We start from the raw sequence: 22,922 nt of genomic DNA, 5'->3' as shown, positions 1-22,922 counted from the left end.
AAAGAATCTACTATGGGTATTATGCATTTATTCATCTGTTATTATGTATATAAAGAAGTTAATGAATCCAGCTGAATCAGTTATCTGTGTGTGCTTTCTGGATTTGATTTTTCTGCAACAAACTCTGACTTCCTCTGGGAGGGGCCAATCATTTTCCACCTGTGATTTTACTCCCAGGTCTACCCTGATTGCTGAGTTGTTCTTTTCTTCTGGCAGCTCTGCACATGTACACACTGGGCACAGGCTCTAGCTGTTCCTCTGTCTCACTGCTGTCTAGCTCCGTAGACACCTGATCACTGCCAGATGCCCTTGGCCCCGTCTCTGCCTCTGACGCAGAGCCCTTGTCTGAGCTTTCCCCAGCCTCCAGGACTGGCCCATGCCCCTCCCCAACCTCCTCACTGTCTGACTCTGCTGCCAGCTCCGCTGACCACTAGCAGGCCAAACATAAGGTACATGGTCTTTAGCTATTTCATGTAGCAACAGCAGTTGCAAAAATTCTTTGCAGAATATCACTTCAGATCCACTGTTTTCTACAGTCTCATCTGCCATGGATAATATTACTGAAGTGCAGCCTGAAAGGAAAATGATTCTCCCACCATAAAACAGATTCATCCTGGTTCAGTTCAACAAGCCTCACTCAATCAAGAGTCCCTGCATTGCTGGTACTTTGATACAACTGATCAGTATCTACATTTCCTCCAGGGTCTTAGGGCTGCATAGAAAGAGCTGACAGTTCTTGCCTTTGGCTACATGTGTCGCTTGACTTCTTTAATTGAGACAGCTGCATTGAAATCCTTTTTGGTTTGCCATTGGCATCTCTGTTTTCCACTTGCAGCCTACCAACTTTTGACTTGTGTAGGTTGATGACCATTCCTCAGAGCAGTGAAGCATCAGAGCTTCCGGGATTTTCTGTCCCTGAATTTGCTCCTTTATCATTCCTATTTAGTGCTATTTAATCTATAAAATGTACAGAAAATAAAATTGATACTTCGTGGAAATGTTCCAGATTAGGGCCATGATGATTCCTGATTAGCGGGGGAAAAATATTCCCTTGCTTGTGTGATATGCTGATCTCAACAAGAGAAATGGACTGTTAGCAGAGGTCTGTTTTTATGAATAACTTCACTGCTGTTACTACTGTTGTCTAGGGCAACCTCTCAATTTCTTACCACCCCCGACTGGAACTGGCAGGAAAAAGGCAGAGTTTTGACAAAATCCTGCAGGCTACAAGCAACAAAAGAAATCCCAGTATGTCCTTTAATTGGGCAAACCTAGAATTTTAAAACCTAGAACTGTTATTTCAGGAGGATAAATAGTCCCTGAGAATATTGTCAACAAGCTTAGACTTAAACAAGAAAACAGGTATTTGAGGTGATGCCTTCCATTGGTTTCTGTGACTTTTATTACCACAGAAGAACAGGATGTCTGCTAAGAAGGTTATGGAACAGCAACCCATGGCCTGGCATCAATGCAGAAACCAACCAAGTAAGGTTTTATTTGTCCTGACAGTTCTCAGCCTTATTTGATCACATTTCCATGAATGTGCTCCCAGAATCAGCATCAGCAACTGAGGTGAATACCCAGAAATGACACACCAGTATAGTCATAAAAAAGGTTTAACACTGACCGTCTTGTTTCGGAAAGAGGGAGGTCCTCTTGTACCGTGACTTCCCTGGGAGCGTGGGAAAGGTGAAGAAAAAGAAGACATTAATGGAATAAAACTCCCCCCTCTCTCTCTCCCTCCCTCCCGCTCTCCCTCCCCCCCCACTCTCTCACACACATACACAGTTTTCCAGGGCCAAATGACCCCTATCTTAGATCTATCTATCTATCTATCTATCTATCTATCTATCTATCTATCTATCTATCTATCTATCTATCTATCATCTATCTATCCTGTTTTCCCCAAAATAAGACCTCCCCAGATAATTAGCGCAATCGGGCTTTTGAGCGCATGTGTTAAAATAAGCCCTCCCCCCAAAAATTGCAACACAGCAACAGCCATGAGGTGACCACGCTCGGCACCTCCTGCACATCAAAAAATAATAAGACCTTCCCCAAAATAAGGCCATGTGCTTATTTCAGGGGTCAAAAGAAAATAAGATTCTGTCTTGTTTTAGGGGAAATACAGGTGTATATGTATATGTATATACACATGCATATATACATGCGAAGGATTTTCTCAGAATGGGAACAAATTACCAAAGCAAAATAAGCCACATTTCTCAGACTAAAGCCAAAATGTACACCTGCAGAAATCGCAGGAGGAGGCAAAACCAGATGTTTTCCCTTTAGGATTCCATAAGAAGAAATAAACTTAATTTGTGCTCTTATTTGGCAAGAAAAAGGATCTTCCTGGGCCCAACACTGTAGGCAGAAAGAAAGCATCCTTCATTTTTAATTAATAGAATAGAAGGAAGATCACCTCGGAGATTCCAGCTAAAGGACCGAGCCTTTTGGTAGGAATAGAGGAGAGAAAAATTAAAAATTATCATCTCCTGATTATACTCATAAACAAAACAGGAAACTGGATACTATGTTTTCACTATCCACATTCATTTTATGAACTTAAAAATACACTGGATTATAAATTAACCAAAGTAGCTGAATCTGTGCACAATGCTAAGTTATCCCCAGCAGAATAATGAACCAAAAAAAAACCCCAAATATTATTTCGGTTGTTTAAAATTAAACAAGCTCAACATATATTACATGAATGCAGTTGGTTTTTAATTAATCTGGTTAAGCATGTTTTGTGAACATAGCTAGTATATATTTTGAACCAACCCAAATGATAGCCAGATAAATATTCTTCACAAGATCACTGATTCAAGTTTTGTTTAAGCTATCCAACAGGATAGTCAGTTCTATCTTTTTTTCCATAGGCATTTTCTCAATTATTTATTAAATTCAATTTGTACACTGCCCTACTCTGAAATGATTGTATGTGGTACACAAAAGGAACAATAATAAAAGAAGCAAGGGTTGCATAACCAGACAGCTACAAAAATACCCAAAATAGCAAATATCATATTCATGGGAATCAAACGTATCTTGTACATACAATACTGGGATGATAATTAATCAATGCAGAATTATACTTAGGACTGCTTTAAAGTACTACCATCACTCATCGAGACAAGGAGTGTAAGATTTGCTGTCCCCATTGGCTAGCTTTATGCTACCATAGATACAAGGCCATCAAATGGTGCTGTCATCATTTAGGGTGTAGAGGGCACACTAAGGACAGTGATTGATGGATTCCTCCAGCTTTGTTTCCCTCCCCTTCCTCCATATGTTAGCAGCCAGTGGGAAAACATCCCCCAATTACTCTACTTAATACGGAATGATAGGGGAGGAAGAAAATTTTGACAGATGGTTAAATAAGTAGGTCTAGTCATCTGTTACAACTCGTTCTGTTTTGGTGCTGTTTTGCATGGAGGCATTCAAAGAAAGGCTAAACCTCAGAGAATATTCGGATAAGGATGGACAAGCACTATTCCAAAACAGTGTTGTTTTCAAATAGCACTAACCCCATGTTCCTTTGATTGTACCTCTACTAAACTCTTGTGTCGAACTAGGCCTGATCATTGATACCTTATATCCGTGATGGTGAACCTATACCTGCGCCACAAATGGCACGCGGAGTTATTTCTGAGGGCATGCGAGGCGTTGCCCTGTCAGCTCCAGCGCGCATGTGCACACTGGCCATCTGATTTTCGGCCGTTTTTCACCCTCTGGAGGCTTCAGGAACGGACTTCCCAAATTTCCAGTTTTTGTGTTGGGCCATTTATCGCCCTCCCCAGGCTCCTAGAAAGCCTTTATTGCCTGGGGAGGGTGAAAAACGGACCTACCGGCCCCACTGGAAGTCGGAAAACGTGCCATTTCCAGCATCCGGAGGGCCTCCAGGGGGGCAGGGGAAGCTGTTTTTACCCTCCCCAGGCTCCAAGAAAGCCATACGTGCATGCACAGGGCAGCAGGGATGGGTCACATGTGCATGCGCATGGGACTGGGGGGCATTAAATTATGAGGGTGGGCACACATACCTGTGTGATTGAGTCTGTGTGCTTTTGGCACCCAAGGTGAAAACGGTTTGCCATCATTGCCTTATATCAATGATGCCTTCTGCACTTTACCTGCCAGACCTCTGAGTCTCTGGTTCAGAGACATGGATTAGCCAGAACATAAAGCAGCTAGAAGAGAACTCTCTCGCACACAATTTTCTGCATAACTCTACCACTGCTGGTCAGTTGTGTTGTCCAAAACAGAACTACTCCAAAAGTCAATGCCCAGGGGGCAGATGGGAAAAAGCCTGCCCTCCTCAGCCAATAGATCAAAAGTTTATCTCATTCCTTATGGGTTGCTTGCTGTAGCATTAACCAAATAGACAGTAAAGATGCCATGCCAAAAGGAATCTATAACAACTCTGAGGTGTTGCTTGTTTAAAGGAAAAAATGCTATTACAACAATGGAGCAACTAAAGGCCCTTATAGGTGTGTATATATGAGATATACTATTATGAAGATTAGTAGCCTATTGTGATTTTTATTTATACTAGCCAATAGAAGGCAGTGCATAACTGATTATATACTATCTCCCAGTGGTGAACATAAGTAAAAGCATCACACAGGATAAACACTGTGTGAAAACAAAGTTATTTCTTATGTGCAGAGTGTTACACATTTTAAGACTTAATTTGGTTTACTAATTATGATGTTTCAAATTACAGTGCAAATAAAAAAATGGAACCAGGACTCATCTTCAGAATCATTATACAAGACTATATTTTAAAAAAAAACCAAATAGTTTCATCTTTATAAAGTAAAGACCATATAAAATCCAATTTAATGTGGCTCTTCCACACATAGATCTTGGGGCCCAGGTTTGGATGGTTTTGTACAGGAAATAAGAAGACAATAACTATATATACCAGTTGGTTCTGGGCATATCAGTGCTGTACCCTTAAGCTGGTTCTATCCCATGCTGATGTTAGTTGGACTCTAAACTGATTTAAGAAAATTCAGTCTGGATTGTGATGCTTCGGCAGCAACTTGATGGGTGTTCATTCTGCACTTCTGTTTTCATGATAACAGACAATATTTATTTATTTTATTTCTCATCTTTAAAAACCACCCTTTATGTTGTATCAAATTTCCGTGGCAGGAAAGCAATTGCCAATGATATTCCTTTAGGTCTTACTGAACAGATATACTTTTATATGCACATATAAAAATGCTTTTCTGTAAAATTAAATTAAAGTTAGGTATAGAAAATTAAAGCATTCAGATGTAAATGAATCCAGGCAACTTTAAAATGAAAAATATCATTTTTTCCTATTTTCCTAAGTTTGGCTGAATAGTTTCTGTGCCATTCTTGTTGCAGGAGCCTCTCAAATGAAGTGGGTATAACATTTACTTGACATACAGAAGGTCACTGGTTGAAACCCAGCAGGATTTTTTAAAATTATTATGGTTTTTTTCCCTTAATTTGTTACCTGAATGGACCTTGGTGCTCTCTAACCTTGGCTATTTTCTTGCAGACAATTCATTACCCAAACCAGGTAACAGGATCAGTGCACAGATGATGTTATCTAGTTTGGGTAATGACATGTCTGCAAGAAAACAGCTGAGCTCAGAGAGCATCAAAGACCCCTCAAGGTGCATGTTTTGCTGAGAAAGAATATACTGTTTCATATTCTTCCTGATACTACAGAAAGTAAGGTTTTATTTCAGCTCCAAAATAAGGACTTTGCAGTTCTTATTCACATGGGCTATCCGGAACAGGATTAGAAAAGAAGGAAGGAAGGAAGGAAGGAAGGAAGGAAGGAAGGAAGGAAGGAAGGAAGGAAGGAAGGAAGGAAGGAAGGAAGGAGAGGAGGAAAGGAAGGAAGGTTGGAAGGAAGAGGGGGAGGGGGGGAGGGAGGCAAGGAAGGAAGGGGAGGAGGATGAGGGAGGGAGGGAAGGAAGGAAGAGGAGGAGGAGGAGGAGGAAAAGAAGGAAGGAAGAGGAGGAGGAGGAGAGAAGGAAGGAAAAAAAAGAAAGGAAGAAAGGAAGAAAGAAAGAAAGAAAGAAAGAAAGAAAGAAAGAAAGAAAGAAAGAAAGAAAGAAAGAAAGAAAGAAAGTTTCAATGGTGCATCAGTGGACTTTTTTAAAAAGCCTGATAGAAAGGTTGGTAGCTCCAGGGAAACAATATTAATTTCAAAAATGTATTTGTGCCAGGTTCTGAACCAGTGAGACTTTGAATGTCAGGGAAATGCTGCCGGGAGACCACTGACAACAGAGATCAGAGAGTTGCAAAGCAGCAACCCTTAAGCCAGCTGAAAGGACATTTCTGCCACTGCACGTAGTAATGAATCAAAGTGCCAGAGCTGCCCATAGCAATGTTTCTCAACCTCAGCCACTTCAAGATTGTATGGGCATCAACTCCTAGAATTTCCTCATCCAGCATTCTAGTGGGGGAATTTTGGGAGTTGAAGCCCACATATCTTAAAGTCAACCAAGTTGAGAAATACTGGGCCTAGAAGAGAGTAAAGCACAGCAGGCAAATCAGATAACAAATCCTGTGACTGCATGAGCAGGAAAAAATGGAAGAGGTGTACATGGATGGGAATCACATGCAATGGGCATGGAATGAGTAGAGGACACTGTTGCCATATTTCTGTTCTGACCGAGGCTTCTCAAGAGCATAAAGCAAACTCCTTGTCACAACAAAAGCCCCTTTTATTAATTGACTATGAATTCTGCTCATTCACATCCAGCAAAGTCTTTCAAGGGAGGCTATCCAGTCACAGACCTTATCTGGCTTGGAGAGCTGACAGGCCAATGTCTGCAAAACTTGGCAAGGAGTCTCAGAGAGTCACAAACCAATTTAGCAAACTAATTGTCTCCCACAACTCCACTCTCCTTTCGCTTCTCTCTTATTTCCTGTGGGAGGGGCCATTCATCCTCCACCTGTGGCCCTACTCCCAAGTCAACCCTTGTTCTTTAGCTGTTCCCTTCATCTGGCAACTCTGTGCATGCGCACACTGGGAACAGGCTCCAGCTGTTTGTCTGCCTCACTGATATCTGACTTTGAAGGCAGCTGATAACTGTCAGACGGCTCTGGCCCACTCTCTGCCTCCGACACAAAGCCCTCCTTAGAGGCTTCCCCAGACTCCAGGACTGGCCCATGTTCCTCCCCAACCTCCTCACTGTCCGAATCGGCTGCCAACTCTACTGGCCGCTAGCAGGCCACAACAATTTCTGTCTTCCAAAAACAATTGGAAGTTCATACTTGTGACTGGGTCTTTTGTTAAACTGCCTCAGTGATCACAACGCAGAGCCCCATTCAACCCATTCAAAAAGCAAGGAAATACTTACGGCTCACGAGCACACATTGGACTCAGCTCCTGGAAATCCCTGGAAAAGGGCAGAGGGTGGATTCAGAAGACAGGAGACAGTAATGAAAATTCAATTTGGAAGTATTCACAGGCTCCCGTATAAGTAGCCCTTGTGATCCCAACTGGGAGCATAATTTTGGTTGCCAAGTCAGGTGGTTGTGAAGTGAATTGTGCACTATGTTACGACTTTTCTAGCCACAGTTGCTAAGTGAATCACGCGGTTGTTTCACACATCCAGCTTCCCCCTCGTTGACTTTGCTTGTCAGAAGCCAGCTGGAAAGGTTGCAAATAGCAGTCACAGGACTCAAGAAGCTGCAACCATCGTAAATACTTGCTGGTTGCCAAGCACCTGAATTCTGATCATGCGATCGTGGGGATGCTGCGACGGCCATAAGTGCAAGGACTGGTGGTCATTTTTTTCAGTGCCATTGTAAACAAATGGTTGTAAGCCAAGGACTACCTATATCCCCCCCACCCCACTATAGGAGGAGTTGCCACATAGAACAACTTATCTCCTCAGTGCAAGAATTCAGATTAAAGCATCTGCAAGAAATAATCGGTTCAGCCTCTGTTTAGATACATCAAGAAAAGAGAAGCTCAGTATCTCCCTTGATAACTGGTTCCAGATTTGGCAATTTGAAACACATCATGCAGCATGGCAAATATAATCATTTTTAGTCTGGTTTCTAAGGGGGCCTAAATGTCTACAAATATTGCAAATCAGTTAGATGTATTAAAAGAGGGAGTCAAAAACCTAACAGTTCTCTTTTATTACTTTCCCTTTCTTCCTTCTTTCTCTCTTCTTCCCTCCCCCCCTGTCTCTCATAATTAAATTTGTTTCTCAACCTCAGCCACCCTAAGATGCCTGCACATCAACTCATAGAATTAGCAAATTATTAAATTTGCTCTACTTTTTCCTTTTATTAATAGGTATTACACACACACAAACACACACACAGAAAGTAACAATATAAGGGAGACTTTAATAAGTAATCAGCTATTAAAGCTTCTAGTATAGCAATTATTATGAAGTGAGTTGTAGTGGTTGTGTTACATTGAACTTTGGATGAAAAAGCTAAATTAATGTTATGCTTGTAAAATTGCCAGTCTAAATTGTAATTAACACTGATAGGCTATTTTTGTCTCTTTTCTATCCTCAATATTCTAAGCTATTTAAATAATAGAATGCCAATGATTGTTAACATATTATGCAAACATCAATGAATGGAAAAGTATATAACCATACAATGTACTAAGATTTATAACAACATAATAAAAAGGGGGGAAGACATATTTTCCTTTTTTCATTAGAAACAAGTTTGCCATACCCAATTGTATCACAGCGGCCAGTTGTTTCACCGGATTTGGCATTGGTTACTAGTCGGGCCCCACCCAGGGGCCTAGGACATCGTAACGTATTTTCATAATATGCGTGCAGATCCAAGCAGTGCGGCTTTTTGCATTTGACTGGTGGTGATTTTGTCAATTTTTAACGGTTTTAAATGTAATTCCAGTGCTTTTGGAATAGCACTCAGTGTGCAAATTACCACTGGAATTACCACTGCTAGTTTGTGCCATAGTCATTGAATTTTGATTTTTAAGTCTTGGTATTTTGCGATTTTTTTATGTTCCTTCTCGGCGACCCTGCTATCACCTGGTATTGCGATGTCTATGATTGTGACCTTATTTTTCTCAACCAGTGTGATGTCTGGTGTATTATGCGCCAGTATTTTGTCCGTTTGTATAGGGAAATCCCACAAGATCTTGACCATCTGATTTTCGGTGACTTTTTCAGGCTGATGTTCCCACCAGTTTGTTGCTGTTTTAATATTATAATTTTTGCACAAATTCCAATGGATCATTTGTGCCATTGAATTGTGCCACAATTTATAATCAGTCTGCGTGATTTTTTTACAGCAGCTGAGTATGTGATCAACAGTTTCATCAGCTTCTTTGCAAAGTCTGCATTTGGCATCATCAGAGGATTTTTCGATTTTGGCCTTAATGGCATTTGTGTGGATAGCTTGTTCTTGCGCAGCCAGGATTAGTGACTCTGTTTCTTTCTTTAATGTACCTGTTGTTAACCATAACCAAGTTTGTTCACTGTTCACTTTATCTCTTATTTTTTCCAGAAATTGGCCATGCAGTGCTTTGTTCTGCCAACTCTCTATTCTTGATTTTATCACATGTTTTCTGTATTCTTGTTTCGTCTGTTGGGCCTTCAGTAGTTTTTTGTTCTTTACTTGAATTAATAGATGTTCTTGACTTTCTTTTAAATAATCAGCCAGTGCATGTTTTTCTTCTTCAACTGTTTGCTTCACTTGTAATAATCCTCTGCCACCTGATTTTCAGGGCAGGTACAGTCTATCAGTATCACCACGTGGATGTAAACTGTAGTGCATTGTCATTAGTTTCCTGGTTTTTCAGTCCAAAATGTCCAAATCAGCTTGTGTCCAGTTAACTATACCAGCTGTGTATCTTATAACCGGTATTGCCCAGGTGTTTATGGCCTTGATTGTATTTCCACCATTCAATTTAGATTTCAATATTTTCCTAACTCTGTTGGTGTACTCTCGCCTGACAATAGTTTTTACTTCTCCATGCTTGATATTATCCAGCTGCAGAATGCCTAAGTATTTGTAGGCTTCATTTTCGTTGCATTTAATTAGTTGGCCATTGGGCATTTCAATTCCCTCCCATGCAGTGATTTTGCCCCTTTTTATGGATACAGTGGCGCATTTTTCCATGCCAAACTGCATTGAAATATCGGTGCTGAATACTCAGACTGTGTTTGTCAATGATTGGATTTCTATTTCTGACTTTCCATAGAGTTTCAAATTATTATTATTATTATTATTATTATTATTATTATTATTATTATTATTGTGCAAACTATTTGAATATTGGTTTCAAAAGTGGAGCATAAACAGTAACATAATACAACAGCCAATTCTACCTTCCTTGAGAGGCAAATAGTGAAAGCGATTGTTGACACCCCTACTGCATTTTAATATCTGGATTCCTATAATAGTTTGAGCCACCAATTACTCAAAGTCATTTCAACCTGGAATGTTGGTGAGAATGCAGCCACTATATTTCAAACAATAATCTTCAAAGCAGAGGGCTGTCCCATTATTATACAGTTATTAAAAAATTTAGTCATTGATGTAAAGCGGTGCAAGTTAAGATAGCAAAGACCCATAGATTCCCCCTAACATATATTCTGGATGGATAACTACATCCCCAAAACCATATGGGCTTCCTCCAAGCTTTTTTGTGGAGTCCCCATAGTATCCTTGATCACTGCTGAAAACTGGTGGCATAATTTCTCAGCATTTGAGGATGGGAGCACAAGCTTAGAATAGTTTTAAAGCAAAGAAGACCCTCCAACTGTCTATCTCAAACCAAGGAAGAAAAGCCCCTTTGACATGACTCTTGAGCTTACCATGAAATTGTTGACTCTTGAATTAGTACTGAAAGCTGACCTAAAAATGTTCAGCCCTCTTGTGTTTCACAGCTACTAATTTTGTATGCTTCCATATGCCAACTGAAGACACCAGAGAAATGTTTGTAGTCCATTACTGTGGCTGCAACAATATCACTCAAGAGTTTCCCACAAGCACCCTGTGCATTTTCTACAGCTCAGTTTCTGTGTATGCTTTGATTTGTGATATGTTGGACAGCTCTTGAGTGCCTTTGCTTCTCTGGAGCTAACATATCTGCCACCGTTCCCTTCCCTTTCCTACCAGCCATCATCAGTGAATGTTTTCTACAGAATGGGAAATGAGGCAGGCTAGGTTAGAGGCAGCCTCTACAATGCTACTTCAGGGAGTTTGCATTTCTGACTCTAGGGAGAAATCATAGGATTTTTTACGGCCAGTTCTGAGCAGAGGCTTCATGATACATCTTTGCACATTCAGGCTCCATATGTGCAAGAGGTCAACATTACTTACTCTTTAGCTACTGCAATGCAGGTTACTTCATCATGTGCTCGACAGCTGGCTGTTCGGCGAATGTTGCTGCAAGTGTGGAAAAATGGGGAATAAATGGCCAATAAAGAAAATTCACACTTTTACCTCCATGTGATCTCTAATTAATAAGACTGCAGCCCACAGCTAATAACAGTGTGGGATGTATTGATATACAAGAATATACAATGACATATAGGAGCTGTGGTGGCACAGTGGCTAGGGTGCAGTATTGCAGGCTTAATTCTGCATTCCCACTAACGAGAGTTCGATCCTGACCAGGGGTGGGTTTCTCGCCCCGTTCCAACCGGATCGGTTGGAACGAGGCCGGCGGCGTCCTCGCGCACGCACGTGACACGCGCATGCACGCACGCGACACGCGCATGCGCACTAGCGTCTGCGTGATGCTCCAGCTGCTCCTGGAGGATCGCGCAGGCGTTCTGCGCATGCGTGGAAAGCGCGAAATTAAAAAAAAACGGGTAAGGAGCGGGCGCGGGTGTGCGGGCGCGCGCGGGCGCGGGGGGGGCCCTTCGCCGTTCCCGGAAGTTACTTCCGGGTTCGGCGACCAACCGGATCGCAGGGACCGGTGCGAACCGGTCGAAACCCAGCCCTGATCCTGACTGGCTGATGGTTAACTCAGCCTTCCATCCTTCTGAGGTCAGTAAAATGGGGACCCAGATTGTTGGGGGCAATATGCTGACATTTGTCAACTACTCAGAGAATACTGTAAAGCAGCGTGGAGTGGTATATAAGTCTAAGTGTTAGTGCTAAGAGCCGTGGTGGTGCAGTGGTTAGAGTGCAGTACTATAGGCTACTTCTGCTGATCACTGGCTACCAGCAGTTTGGCAGATCAAATCTTACCAGGCTCAAGGTTGACTCAGCCTTCCATCCTTCAGAGATGGATAAAATGAGGACTCGGATTGTTGGGGGCAATAGGCTGACTCTGTAAACCACTTAGAGAGGGCTGTAAAGCACTGTAAAGTGGTATATAAGTCTAAGTGCTATTGCTATCGCCATGTGCATGTAACTCCTCATCCAAAAACACACCGGCAAAAGGATCCTCCCTGAGAAGATTGATCTGGAGCAAAGATAGATTCCTGCAAGGGAGAGGTTCAGTGGGATACGTGTCAAAATGCTTGATCCATGTGGATCTTCCATGGGGCCCTCCTGGCTAAGTCAACTTCTCTGTGCTCTGCACTCTGTCTAGCAAATAGTTACCGTAAATCAATATGAACATTCCATACTACGATGTTTTGATCACCCCCAGTGGGCATCTGTATCAACCAGTGCACAAAGCCTGCCAGTGTTCCGTACTTACCGGATGAGGGAAAGCTCCCCAAAGTGGTCTCCAGCCTTTAGCACTCGGATGTGCTCTTCCTGCCCATCCACATTCCTGGTCACCTCCACCTGCAGAGGTCAGGAAAGAAATGAGGACCGGCAGCATGGCAGGAGGGAAGGAGGGGATTGGACTCGGAGAGTAGCAAGACAGGGAAAGCTATTTTTATAGCAGGTGCAGCAGATGGGAAAGGTGTAAAAAAGCTCAGATTCAGAAAACACACTAAATTGTAAACTTTGGTTGACAAAATGCAACTGTTGTAGTCACATAACATGCTATGTCCAAGAAAATGAAGTAACATAATGGCTTGGTTTGCATAACACACTAAAACAATGACTTAGTTTCTGCACTGAGCCACAAGACACCAAACCCCATTTTAGCTTAGTTTGGCAAACCACTTTCACACTCTTGCTAAGAACACTTGGATCCATGAAATTCCTAAGAGTTGAACTCAGGTTTGGCCGTACCTATATTACTATGTTTTGTAATGCTCTTTCCAATTCTGAGAAGCTGAGATACTTGGGCACGCCAGGAATCACAGATGTAGGCAGGAGAAATCAGCAATTTGCTTGAGATTGTGGAAGGATCTCCCAAAATAATCAAAGGAGCAGGAAAGCCCTCAAAATGTCAGATAAATTCTACATCCAGTCAAACACAGCTTCGGGTAAGAAGGCTCTTAAAAAGAGAGGTTTAAGCTTTAAGCTTGTTTGCTAGGCACACGTCCTGACTTGGAGCTTTGTGCCTTCACCCAACACACATGGAAAGCTAATTGTAAGGAAAATGGTAAACCTGAGAAAGTCTTCACTTTCACAAAACCTCTTCATTGTTAACTTTACTATTCCGAGACTCACCTCTCCGGTGAGAATGAAGAAAAAGGCTCTCCCCTCATCTCCTTCCTGGATGATGAATTCGTTGGGCATGAAGGTGCGCTGCAAGAATGGACAGACTAATGTTCAGTCTCCTGAAAAGCGCTGGGGGCCATCCCAGTGCTACCCCCTTTACTGCACGATCCTAGCCAGCCCTGAGTCAGAGAGCGTCATTATTATGGTTCAATTACAGTACCTCTTCTGCAGAGTCCAGCAGCTGTGAAAGATCGGCATCGGACAGGCCTTGGAGTGGTTTCACCCTGGGATAGCAATAGAAAGAGAAGGAGAGGGAGAGAGGGAGAGAGGGAGCGCACACAAGGAATGCTTTAGAAATCTATGACACAGGGAGCTGCAGGACTCTCTCCCGATTGCTCATAATAATTTGGAATGTTTTCTGGCATCTGCTCTTCCCCCATACCTTCATTCCAGGTATGGTAACCCAGCAGTGTTGGAGAATGCACTCCCGGCAGCCCCCCTTTTCTTTTTTTTAATCCAAAATTCAATTCCACCGATCCTCCAACCCTAACTGGTTCTGGCACTGAGATCTTGCTTTAGAGGTAATGTTGGTTATCGTTTTTTCCCACTACATCTTTTTCCAAAAGTCCAGCCAATATTCTTTTTTTTTTAAGGTTCAAATGTTTTATTTCTTTTAAAACAAACATTTCATCATTCCTCAATCACTAAGACATCGAAGTACAATTTTTTGTGTGTCAAAATAATTCTAGATTACCACCAAATTCTTGTCTAGCCTAATGCATACAAGCCCAGCCAATATTCTTGGAACCATGAAAGAAATTCAGAAGGGAATGTTCATTGCAGAACCGATACATCTGTCCTGTCTACATTTAGTTACTTATTCATACCACACCAGAGTCCTCTGGTGAACAAAAGTTACTTTCATTATTCCTTTTTCCTTCCATTCCACAAGTATTTCTTGATCCTCCCCTCCTTTTGTCCCCTGGCTACTTACCCTCGCAAGCCTGCGAGGGCCATAGCACGTTTCCGCTTAGCATTTTCTGTGATGATGCTGCGATATATCTGTCGGTCAATGGCCCACAACTCCACCTCAGTGAGTGCTGAGAAGACAGAAGTTATGGTTAACCAAGAAAGAGGGTTTCACTGCAGTTTAACTTTAGTTCTTTCCCAGCATAAACCTTTTAACATTTGGTAGTAACAACACCTTTTTTATTTCTGGGTTTGTTTACTGTCATCAGCAACACTAGTGAGCAAACCGTTGGCGTGGCCCCTGATAGCCTCCCTTCCTATGTGATGCTTAAAAAGTTGATTTAAAAATACACATTCTTTCACCCCTCGCAGAGAACTGCCACATTTTAGAACGGGTATTTCAGAAGGAAACTGCAATTTTCCAAAAGCAGCGTGGGCAGCTTTCGCCATTAACTTTCTGAAACACTCTTGTACATTGCGATTGACGCACACAGCCTTCAAAATCCTGTAATATTTCCATTTTTTTCTCCCCCCCCCCGCCCCAGTTCTCGTTTAAATATGGTATCGAAATTAATGCTATGGGGCTCAAATAAGAGAGCTGAAATTCAAAGGCATACACAAATCCCAATTGAGCGAACGCGTGGAGACGCATTATCAGCAAGTAGCCATTCGCACAGGAAGAAAACAGAGGAAAGCAGATTCTGCTTCTGTTCCAGAAGTAGAGGGAAAGGATGCAATTGTACAATTGCCATAGCAACAGAATCAAGAATGCCCCAGCCCAGCATGACTTGCAAAGGCAGGACACACCAAGGCCTGAGTGTTGTTGTTGGGCATCGTGGGAAAAGGGATATTTCGACACCAACTCGTCCCTGAATTGCCCCGACTCCTCTGCCCAAGAAGCCAAAATCATCTCGATGCCCCTGGTGGTCAGTACACTTGCCATAGGAAGCTACACTTCTTGGCACGCTCACCATTAATGGGGAGGGAGGGGGCTGATGAGTGAAATCTTAGACATGTCGTGCTAAATATAAAATACTTTATGTAAAATATAAAAGCTTCCTCTCTCACTTCTCAGGCTAATTATTTTAGATGGGTGAAAATATTCCCCAGCCGTTACATTTTATGAATAACTACTATCAAATTATTGCATAACATTCTGGAGGCATAACTGTGATAGCCTTATATGGCAAAGACAAATGAGATTGAGCAATGGGAAGACAATGGGAAGACATGTGCATGAAAGCTTCTGCTCCCAAACACTTGGTTCAATTTTATGGGGTCACAGATCTTCGTTGTTTTGCCATATTTGTTTTCTTTAAGAATGCATCAACCCCTTCCTCCTCTTCCATTTCTTCATATCCCCCTCCATTTTCACCTTCGGTACTAACCCAATCAGAAAAGAATTACATGTTGACCCTAAGGAAGGCAGGAAGGTGTCGGGAAATGTAGCAATTGGTAGACACGCGTTGTTGGGAGTCTTTTGGTGAAGAGAAGGCATAGCTGATAAAACTCGGAGTTGACATTAGCGGCATTAGAATTTTGACAAGCAGACACACATCACAATTCCTTCCTTACCCATGACAGTTGCCGTGCGCTGGCAGTTGTACAGCACAGCCAGCTCTCCAAACACATCCCCTGGGAGCAGCCTGCGGAGATGGCGCCCCTTCTGCGTCACACCGAGCTCCCCCTCTGCAACAGGAGAATAAGAGCTATGAAAATGTGTCATTGCCACCTGCAGCTTCATCACTTGTGGAATTAACTCCCTGACCCAAGATAAACACAGGCTGAACTCTTTCATGGAGGAGGAAGAGATCTCTCCATGGCTATTAGCCATGCTAGTAAAATGCTACCTTCCTGTAATTTGCTATTAACACTAATTCTTCCTATGCCCACACACAGCAGTAGTGCAAAGTCATACAAGTAACTTGCAGAAGTCTATGTGGTTTCACCACTACCATTAGCCACAGATATTTGTTTATTTGTGAAATTTATAGGCCACCCATCTCACTGCAGCAGAGACTGTAGGATGTGAAAAAGGTAAAAAAGATAAAACAAAACGATTAAAGTTAAGAAAGATTAAAGACTAAAACTCAAGAGGATAGATGACATAGGGCTGGGGATCTTCTTTCTATCCTGTCAGCCACCCCCAGCAAAGATCAGCCCTACTTAGGCTGCAGGCCAGCTGGATGAACCAGATTTTAAGGTTCTTCTGGAAAAACAGGAATAGGGCAGGGGGCTGACCTCACCTCCTGCTGGAGAATAATTCAAAGGGCAGGGGCTACAGCAGAAAAGGCACTGGAAACCCCCCCCCTTTGGTAGATGGGATCCAAAGCAGTGGTGGGTTGCTGCCGGTTCGGCCAAACCAGTAGTGGAATTCAGCCTGGCTCGCACAACCGGCAGCGACCCAGGCCTGCCACACCCCGAACTGATCCCTCGCTGCCACTTGGCCACCGCCATTTTGGATTTTAGTGACTGCGCATGCGCAGTTTATTGTAAATTGTTCAATTTACATTGAAGAGCGCACACACGCGTAGTGCATGTCTGGCACGCGCGGGAGGGTTGCGCACGGGTTGCGAACCAGCAGTAACACTGGCAGTAACCCACCCCCGATCCAAAGTAGGTTTCTTCCACTGGAGCGAGTGGGATGGGCCAATCCCATTGGGGTGAGGGTAGCTCCTCAGATAGCCTGGCCCCATGCCTAAATTATGAGATGGGCAGTTTGCTTCAGAACAGGGTTCTAAAGCATGAGTCTGACCAATTTAGATATCAGGAAGATTCCTGTATCGTTTTTGCAGACTCCAAGAATGGGCTGACAGAAAAACACAGGCTCCTTGAGAGTCAGTAGGCAGAGTGATTGCGTTGTGTATCTATGGCATACACAGAGCATCTGTTTCCAACCTGCCCTGCACTGTTATAATTTATCCAATTTTGTTCATGGTGTCTGAGAGTCAAGGCAGCATTATCAGCCTCACGCTCTATGGCAATGGCCTTCATTTCCTAAAGCTCACTCATGTGAGTGGAAGGGTTCCTGGAATGTGGCCAGGACTTCTAAGGTTCCCCATGGAGTAATAAGCCAAACTAATAAAAGCTTGATTACAGTTTCACTTCTCCTGTGGCACAAGGGGGGGGATCAAGGTCTTGGTCTACAATTGCTGTGTTTCCATACTATAATATGCCCAAACAAACTATATGATTGCTTAATAATGATGATCTAGTTCCCAGAACATGTGAACTAGATTAGACTTCCACAACTTCCACATTTTAGCTGAAAGGGAAAGGGAAACAAGTGAAAACCAACTGTTAGTTTCATAAGTTCTGGATTAGGTGGTACTGTGACGCCAAAGGACAAGCAAGGTAACATTTGAACCCTACCTCTGGCCTTGCTCCAGGACGCTGCCTGATCTTCAAAACCACTGTCTACCTAATTGGTTATCAATCATGCATTCTGTGGCAACAGGAAGCAATGCCAGAGATCTGCTAACAAAGGTTGGAACTTGATTCAACAGTTGTATTTAAGATGTTTAAAGACAACTAATGAAATACGAGCCAACAGTGTGCAGCGGCAGCCAAAAAAGCCAATGCAATGCTAAGTTTCATTAACAGAGGGATTCAATCAAGATCAAGTGAGGTATTAATACCACTCTATGAAGCCACACCTAGAATACTGCATCCAGTTTTGGTCAGCCCACTATAAAAAAAGATGTTGAGAGTCAGAGAAGAGCACCAAGATGATTAGGGGACTGGAGGCTAAAACATATGAAGAACGGTTGCAGGAACTGGGCATGGCTAGTTTAGTGAAGAGAAAGACCAGGAGAGACATGATAGCAGTGTTCCAATATTTGACGGGCTGCCACAGAGAGGAGGGGGTCCAGCTATTTTTCTAAGGTACCCAAAGGCCAGACAAGAAATAATGGATGAAAACTGATCAAGGAGAGATTCAACCTAGAAACAAGGAGAGTTTTTCTGACAGTGAGAACAATCAACCAATGGAACAGCTTTCCTTCAGAAGTTGTGGGAGCTTCATCACTGGAAGCTTTCAAGAAGATATTGGACTGCCATTTGTCAGAAATGGTGTATGATCTGTTAGGGTGGGGGGGCTGGACTATATGACCTACAAGGTCCCTTTCAACTCTGTTATTCTGTTATATTCCAATATCCCATTAATTCAAAAGGAGATCTAGACTGCATAAAAGAGCTCATGCACTCATTCACAAAGGCTTTGTAACAGAAAAAATAGGAATCCTTATTTCACATCATTGAGAAGGAAAGCGTTGTTAGTCTATGGTAGCAAAAAGGCATCTGGTAGCAGCTTCATTTCATGCTTAGCCTTTCTACTCCATTCTCTCTTCCTCTCCCCACCCATCAGTTCTCAACTCAACTTCGGTGCTGAAAGTAAGGAGATGCTCTCAGTTGCTGGAGTTGCACCCCTCTCTTCCCCCTTATCAATATTCCTTGAACAGCGTTTTGTGCTCATTTGATTTTCTCTGGGGGCTCAACCTCCCTGCCAAACTTCAAGGGGAAATGTAACCCCATTGCATTAGGAAAACAGCTTCAATACAAATGATGTTGTAGCTCCTTGGCAACCAAGTGGTCAACCGCTATCACACTGAACAGCCAGGGAGCAGGAACTATTTGGGAGAAGCTCCCTTTTTAGCAAAAGGGAGCACGGGGAAAGCAGTTCACATCCCATGATACGGAAAAATACCTATCAAGAGGAGGCTGTCACCCCTGAGTAGTTAAAAATAAGTACTCCATACCGGCTCAGAGATATTCTCATCTTCTCTAAGTGCCTTTGCTTAAGCCTAGGGTTAATTAGTAAATCACATGGTTGAATTTGTATATCATAAATTGTGCCAACAATCTGAAATTTTGAGATAACATAATATTCCGGTACATTTCCCCCCCAAAAAAATTTCAGTTGACAGTGATATGAATACTTGTCATTATCTCACATAAGCTCTCCTCTCTGCACAAAGAGCATGAAAAATCATCATATACTCCACTGGGTGCAGGAGTGACTTCCATCTTTTTCGGCTGCACTGTGGCCCTGACTGGTTTGGTAAATTCTGTAAATTCCCAATACCACGAGCCTTTGACAACAGAAAGCTAGACGGTCTCCTTGTCAAATACAAAAGCAGAGCTAAATTTCTCCGAAGACATTTGTCAGAGAAAAGACTCACATTTTGACATTTTCTTCTTAAATGCATCCTTTTGAAAAAGGTCACTATAGAATTTTCTCCAGGAACCCTATCAATTGGGGGAGCGGGGGAATGGCAATTATCACTGTCTATTCTACTCCTGCCCACCCACAAAACAGAAACAAAATGCCCTCAGAGAGCATCATTCCTTTCTGAAAAATATAGAACGAAGATCAGCCTACACTTACAATTTGGTATCAAAAACTAACAAAAAGTAATTTTAGGGCAAACAAAGGAAAAGAAGCACTGAGCCTCATGTGGAGAAATTGTTGGAGAATGTTTTCTCCTCCTGGAAAATGCAATTAAATGATCTTTTGGGGTTTTTCTTTTTCATTTCTCATAGAGGCAGTAATCGGTTAACTGAAGGCAAAGCAAAATGAATGAATAATGAATAGAAAAAAAACACCTTGTTTTTAAATTGAATATCAGCCTAACCTGTATGAAATGAAGCTAACAGTGCTACAAACAATGCCAGGGTAGGGAAGGCAGAGAGAAGAGCTATCCCCCCATGGATCATCCAGGTGGGGATGAGTGACAGAACTGTGGGCAAATAGGCAAATACCCCTTCTTGCCCCCCCCCCCACCTGCCACATAGCTCCCTCACCAGCCACGATGTACATAGCATGACCATCATCGCCTTCAGCCACTACAATGTCGCCTGGCTGTCGCTGCTCTGACATGAAGCTCTCCACTAGAGTCTGGCTCTGACCATCACCCAGACATCGCAGGAATTCATTGCGTTTAACTGCTTCCAGAATTAGGCTGGCATCTCTGGGGTAAGGGGGTGAAAAAAGACCCAATGGTTAATTTCCTGTGGTTTCCCCACACTCCATGTCATAGAACATCCCCATATCACAAGCAGGGACAGGAATTGCAAATTCTGCCTCCCACTTGTAACCCCGAGGACAAGATACTCCACTTAATAAGCAAACAATATGTGTTACCTTGGGGATTTGGGGACACATGGCATCTGCCAATCAGCATCAGTAATAAGGGGCTCAGGGACAATGACTTTCCCCCTACTGCCTCTTCTGGCTTCTTCCATTGGGGACTGATCCAGAGCACTCTCGTTCATTGGCCCTGGAGCATGCTCTGAATTAACTGTGATTGAAGAGAGAAACAAACAAACAAAAGTGCCTTAATGTGGAAACTTTAAACATCTCCCCTTTTCTCTCTCAACCGCCCTATTCCTCTGCCATCTCAACAAATCTGTGTGGTACTTAACTGAAGAAAGTTTTCTTAAAATATTGGACTAGGAAGGAAGAGACCTGGGGTTGGTGATTGCACACACTTAATTTGCTTACAAGATTAATTTATTTTCTGGGTTTAGCAGAATATAATGAACTATAAATTAATTCACATCTAGTCGCAGCCCCCATCTAAGGTTAGAGGGAACCAAGTGTAGTTTATTGTGTGAAAGTGTCTGCTTGGTCTTTATCTGATCTGCTTAAACACTGTGTGAACACAGCTACTTACAGTAGTAAATTTGAGCCCCAAACCAATCAACCAACCAAATGAAAAATGTTCCGAGGATTAAAGGGGAAAGTAGGTAGATCACTCTCATTTCTCTGAAGAAAGCACTGGGTGGTAATTAAGCAAATGACTGACATGCATTGTTTTCCTCACTGCGTTAATGGGATGCCCCAGCTGATGGCAATGGAAGGTTCGTTTTAGGAAGATGCCCAGCCTGATACGGGGCTTGTGATCAACACAGTTGCCTCCCTTCTGCATCTGTGAGGAGCTGGGCTCCTGGCAGCAATAGTGTATGGGAGAGGAAGCCCCTAACTACCAGTCAGGAAAAGCTTCACGGACACCTGTTGAACTGTTGCAGAGTTCCCTTTGGTGTGGGAACACACAGCGAGTCTTGGAGGAGTAAGGACTAGTGATTGTAAAATAGAACTGAAAAGCCTCCAGGGTGGAAGGTGGGAGCAAGTAGCACCCTGTCAAAGACGGAACAAACAAACAGATCTCCGCCAACATAGAACATACTCCTAAAAACAGGGCAGATTTGCTAGAAGGAATCTGGACACCCTCATCACCCACCCACCCCCATCCTGGAGATAAGGGTAGTAGGTGGAAGTGGACCGTATGTGGGGCCGGGGGCGATATATGACACCCCCCTCCTATCTAAAACCTCCTGCGCAAGCTTCATTCTAATGAATAGGAGCTGCGCATCAGGGTGCCCGATCGTCCCTCGCTTTCATTCGCGGGAAGAGCAATTGGACACCAGCCTGCCTCGAGCCAGTCCGACATCGAGAGAGAAGCTCGCAAAGGGCCTGAGGCGGTGATTCCTCTCTCTCTTTCTCTCTCCAACAGGAGCTCTGCTTTCTGATCCCGGCGGGTAGGGGACTTTGGATGGGGTTCCTCTTATCTGCCCCCCCCCCCTGCCCTTCCGAGCGAGCTCGCTTTACCTGGCTGGGGTAGCGCCACGCTCTCCAGAAACTCCCTTTCCTCCTGAAGGCGCAGATCCCGCAGCCGAAGGTCCATAGTTGGTCTCAGAGGTTCGACTCGCGAGTCAGGCTGCAGCGGAGAGTTGCCCCGGGCTCTGCAAAGAGACGGGAGGAGAGGTGTGAGAAAAGTCGCCCACAGTTTACGGATCCCGCCGATCCACCGCGGAAAGGAGCAGCAGACGGCCACCCGATCCCCGCCAGGAGAGCGACGCGCCGAAGACTCCGGGAGACGGAGGATCCTGCCCTCCGGCTGAGCTGACCGGAGCAACGCCGACTGGAGGAGCGTCTCTGAGCCCCCTCGCTCCTATTCCAGCCCCGCACGGTCCTACCCCGCTCGTGACTTCCCGGGATCTCCCCACGAGGTGTGCCCCACCGCCCGCTCGCCCGTCCGCCCGCGCAGGCGGCACCTGAAGCTCCGCTCCGAAGTGCTGCGAAGTGCTGCGGCGCCTCCACACACTCCGCGCTGCCAGCCGCTCCAACTGCGGAGTGAGGGGCTGCCTGCCGGAGAGGGGAGGGCGGAGGCAGTGAGTCACCCCGGTGTCCGTGGGTGGGGGGAGGGGGCAGGTGGGCGTGCCAACATCTTTGCCGAGGCTCGGGCCCGGCGAGCTGCCCTGCCCTCGGCGCTCCACCGCCATTCCTGATGCCAACCTGTTACTAGGCAACCGGCAGGCTCCGATGTCGGGCAACTCGCTGGCTTCTCCCACAGTCCACGCCGAGGGCTTCCCTGAGGACTAACGTGCCAAGTAGGTCTGGAGAGGAGACAAGGTGTTCGCCCCCCCCC

At 43.9% G+C, this 22,922-nt stretch overlaps 1 protein-coding gene across 1 annotated transcript in view; it reads right to left on the bottom strand.

Annotated features, from left to right (window-relative positions):
* The window catches only part of LOC106545902 (cGMP-dependent protein kinase 2), a 41,732-nt gene extending 19,097 nt beyond the window's left edge, over window positions 1-22,635 (bottom strand). Inside the window, exons 1-12 of the mRNA XM_014062616.2 lie at window positions 22,549-22,635; window positions 22,103-22,236; window positions 20,636-20,792; window positions 20,296-20,462; window positions 16,069-16,182; window positions 14,519-14,624; window positions 13,745-13,808; window positions 13,534-13,611; window positions 12,665-12,753; window positions 11,332-11,397; window positions 7,359-7,397; window positions 1,628-1,672 (exon numbers count right to left, since the gene is read on the bottom strand). Of these exons, the coding sequence (XP_013918091.2) occupies window positions 1,628-1,672; window positions 7,359-7,397; window positions 11,332-11,397; window positions 12,665-12,753; window positions 13,534-13,611; window positions 13,745-13,808; window positions 14,519-14,624; window positions 16,069-16,182; window positions 20,296-20,462; window positions 20,636-20,792; window positions 22,103-22,178 (1,001 nt within the window). The 5' untranslated portion in view covers window positions 22,179-22,236; window positions 22,549-22,635. The remainder of the gene's footprint in view (window positions 1-1,627; window positions 1,673-7,358; window positions 7,398-11,331; window positions 11,398-12,664; window positions 12,754-13,533; window positions 13,612-13,744; window positions 13,809-14,518; window positions 14,625-16,068; window positions 16,183-20,295; window positions 20,463-20,635; window positions 20,793-22,102; window positions 22,237-22,548) is intronic.
* Between the last annotated feature and the right edge of the window lie 287 nt (window positions 22,636-22,922).

The sequence above is a fragment of the Thamnophis sirtalis genome, unplaced genomic scaffold (assembly GCF_051295495.1).
Source record: "Thamnophis sirtalis isolate CommonGarterSnake01/CBP01778 unplaced genomic scaffold, rThaSir2_p1.2 scaffold_6, whole genome shotgun sequence".
Classification (NCBI taxonomy): domain Eukaryota; kingdom Metazoa; phylum Chordata; class Lepidosauria; order Squamata; family Natricidae; genus Thamnophis; species Thamnophis sirtalis.
The sequence above is the reverse complement of the archived record's forward strand: the minus strand, read 5'-3'. Positions and strand labels throughout refer to the sequence as shown.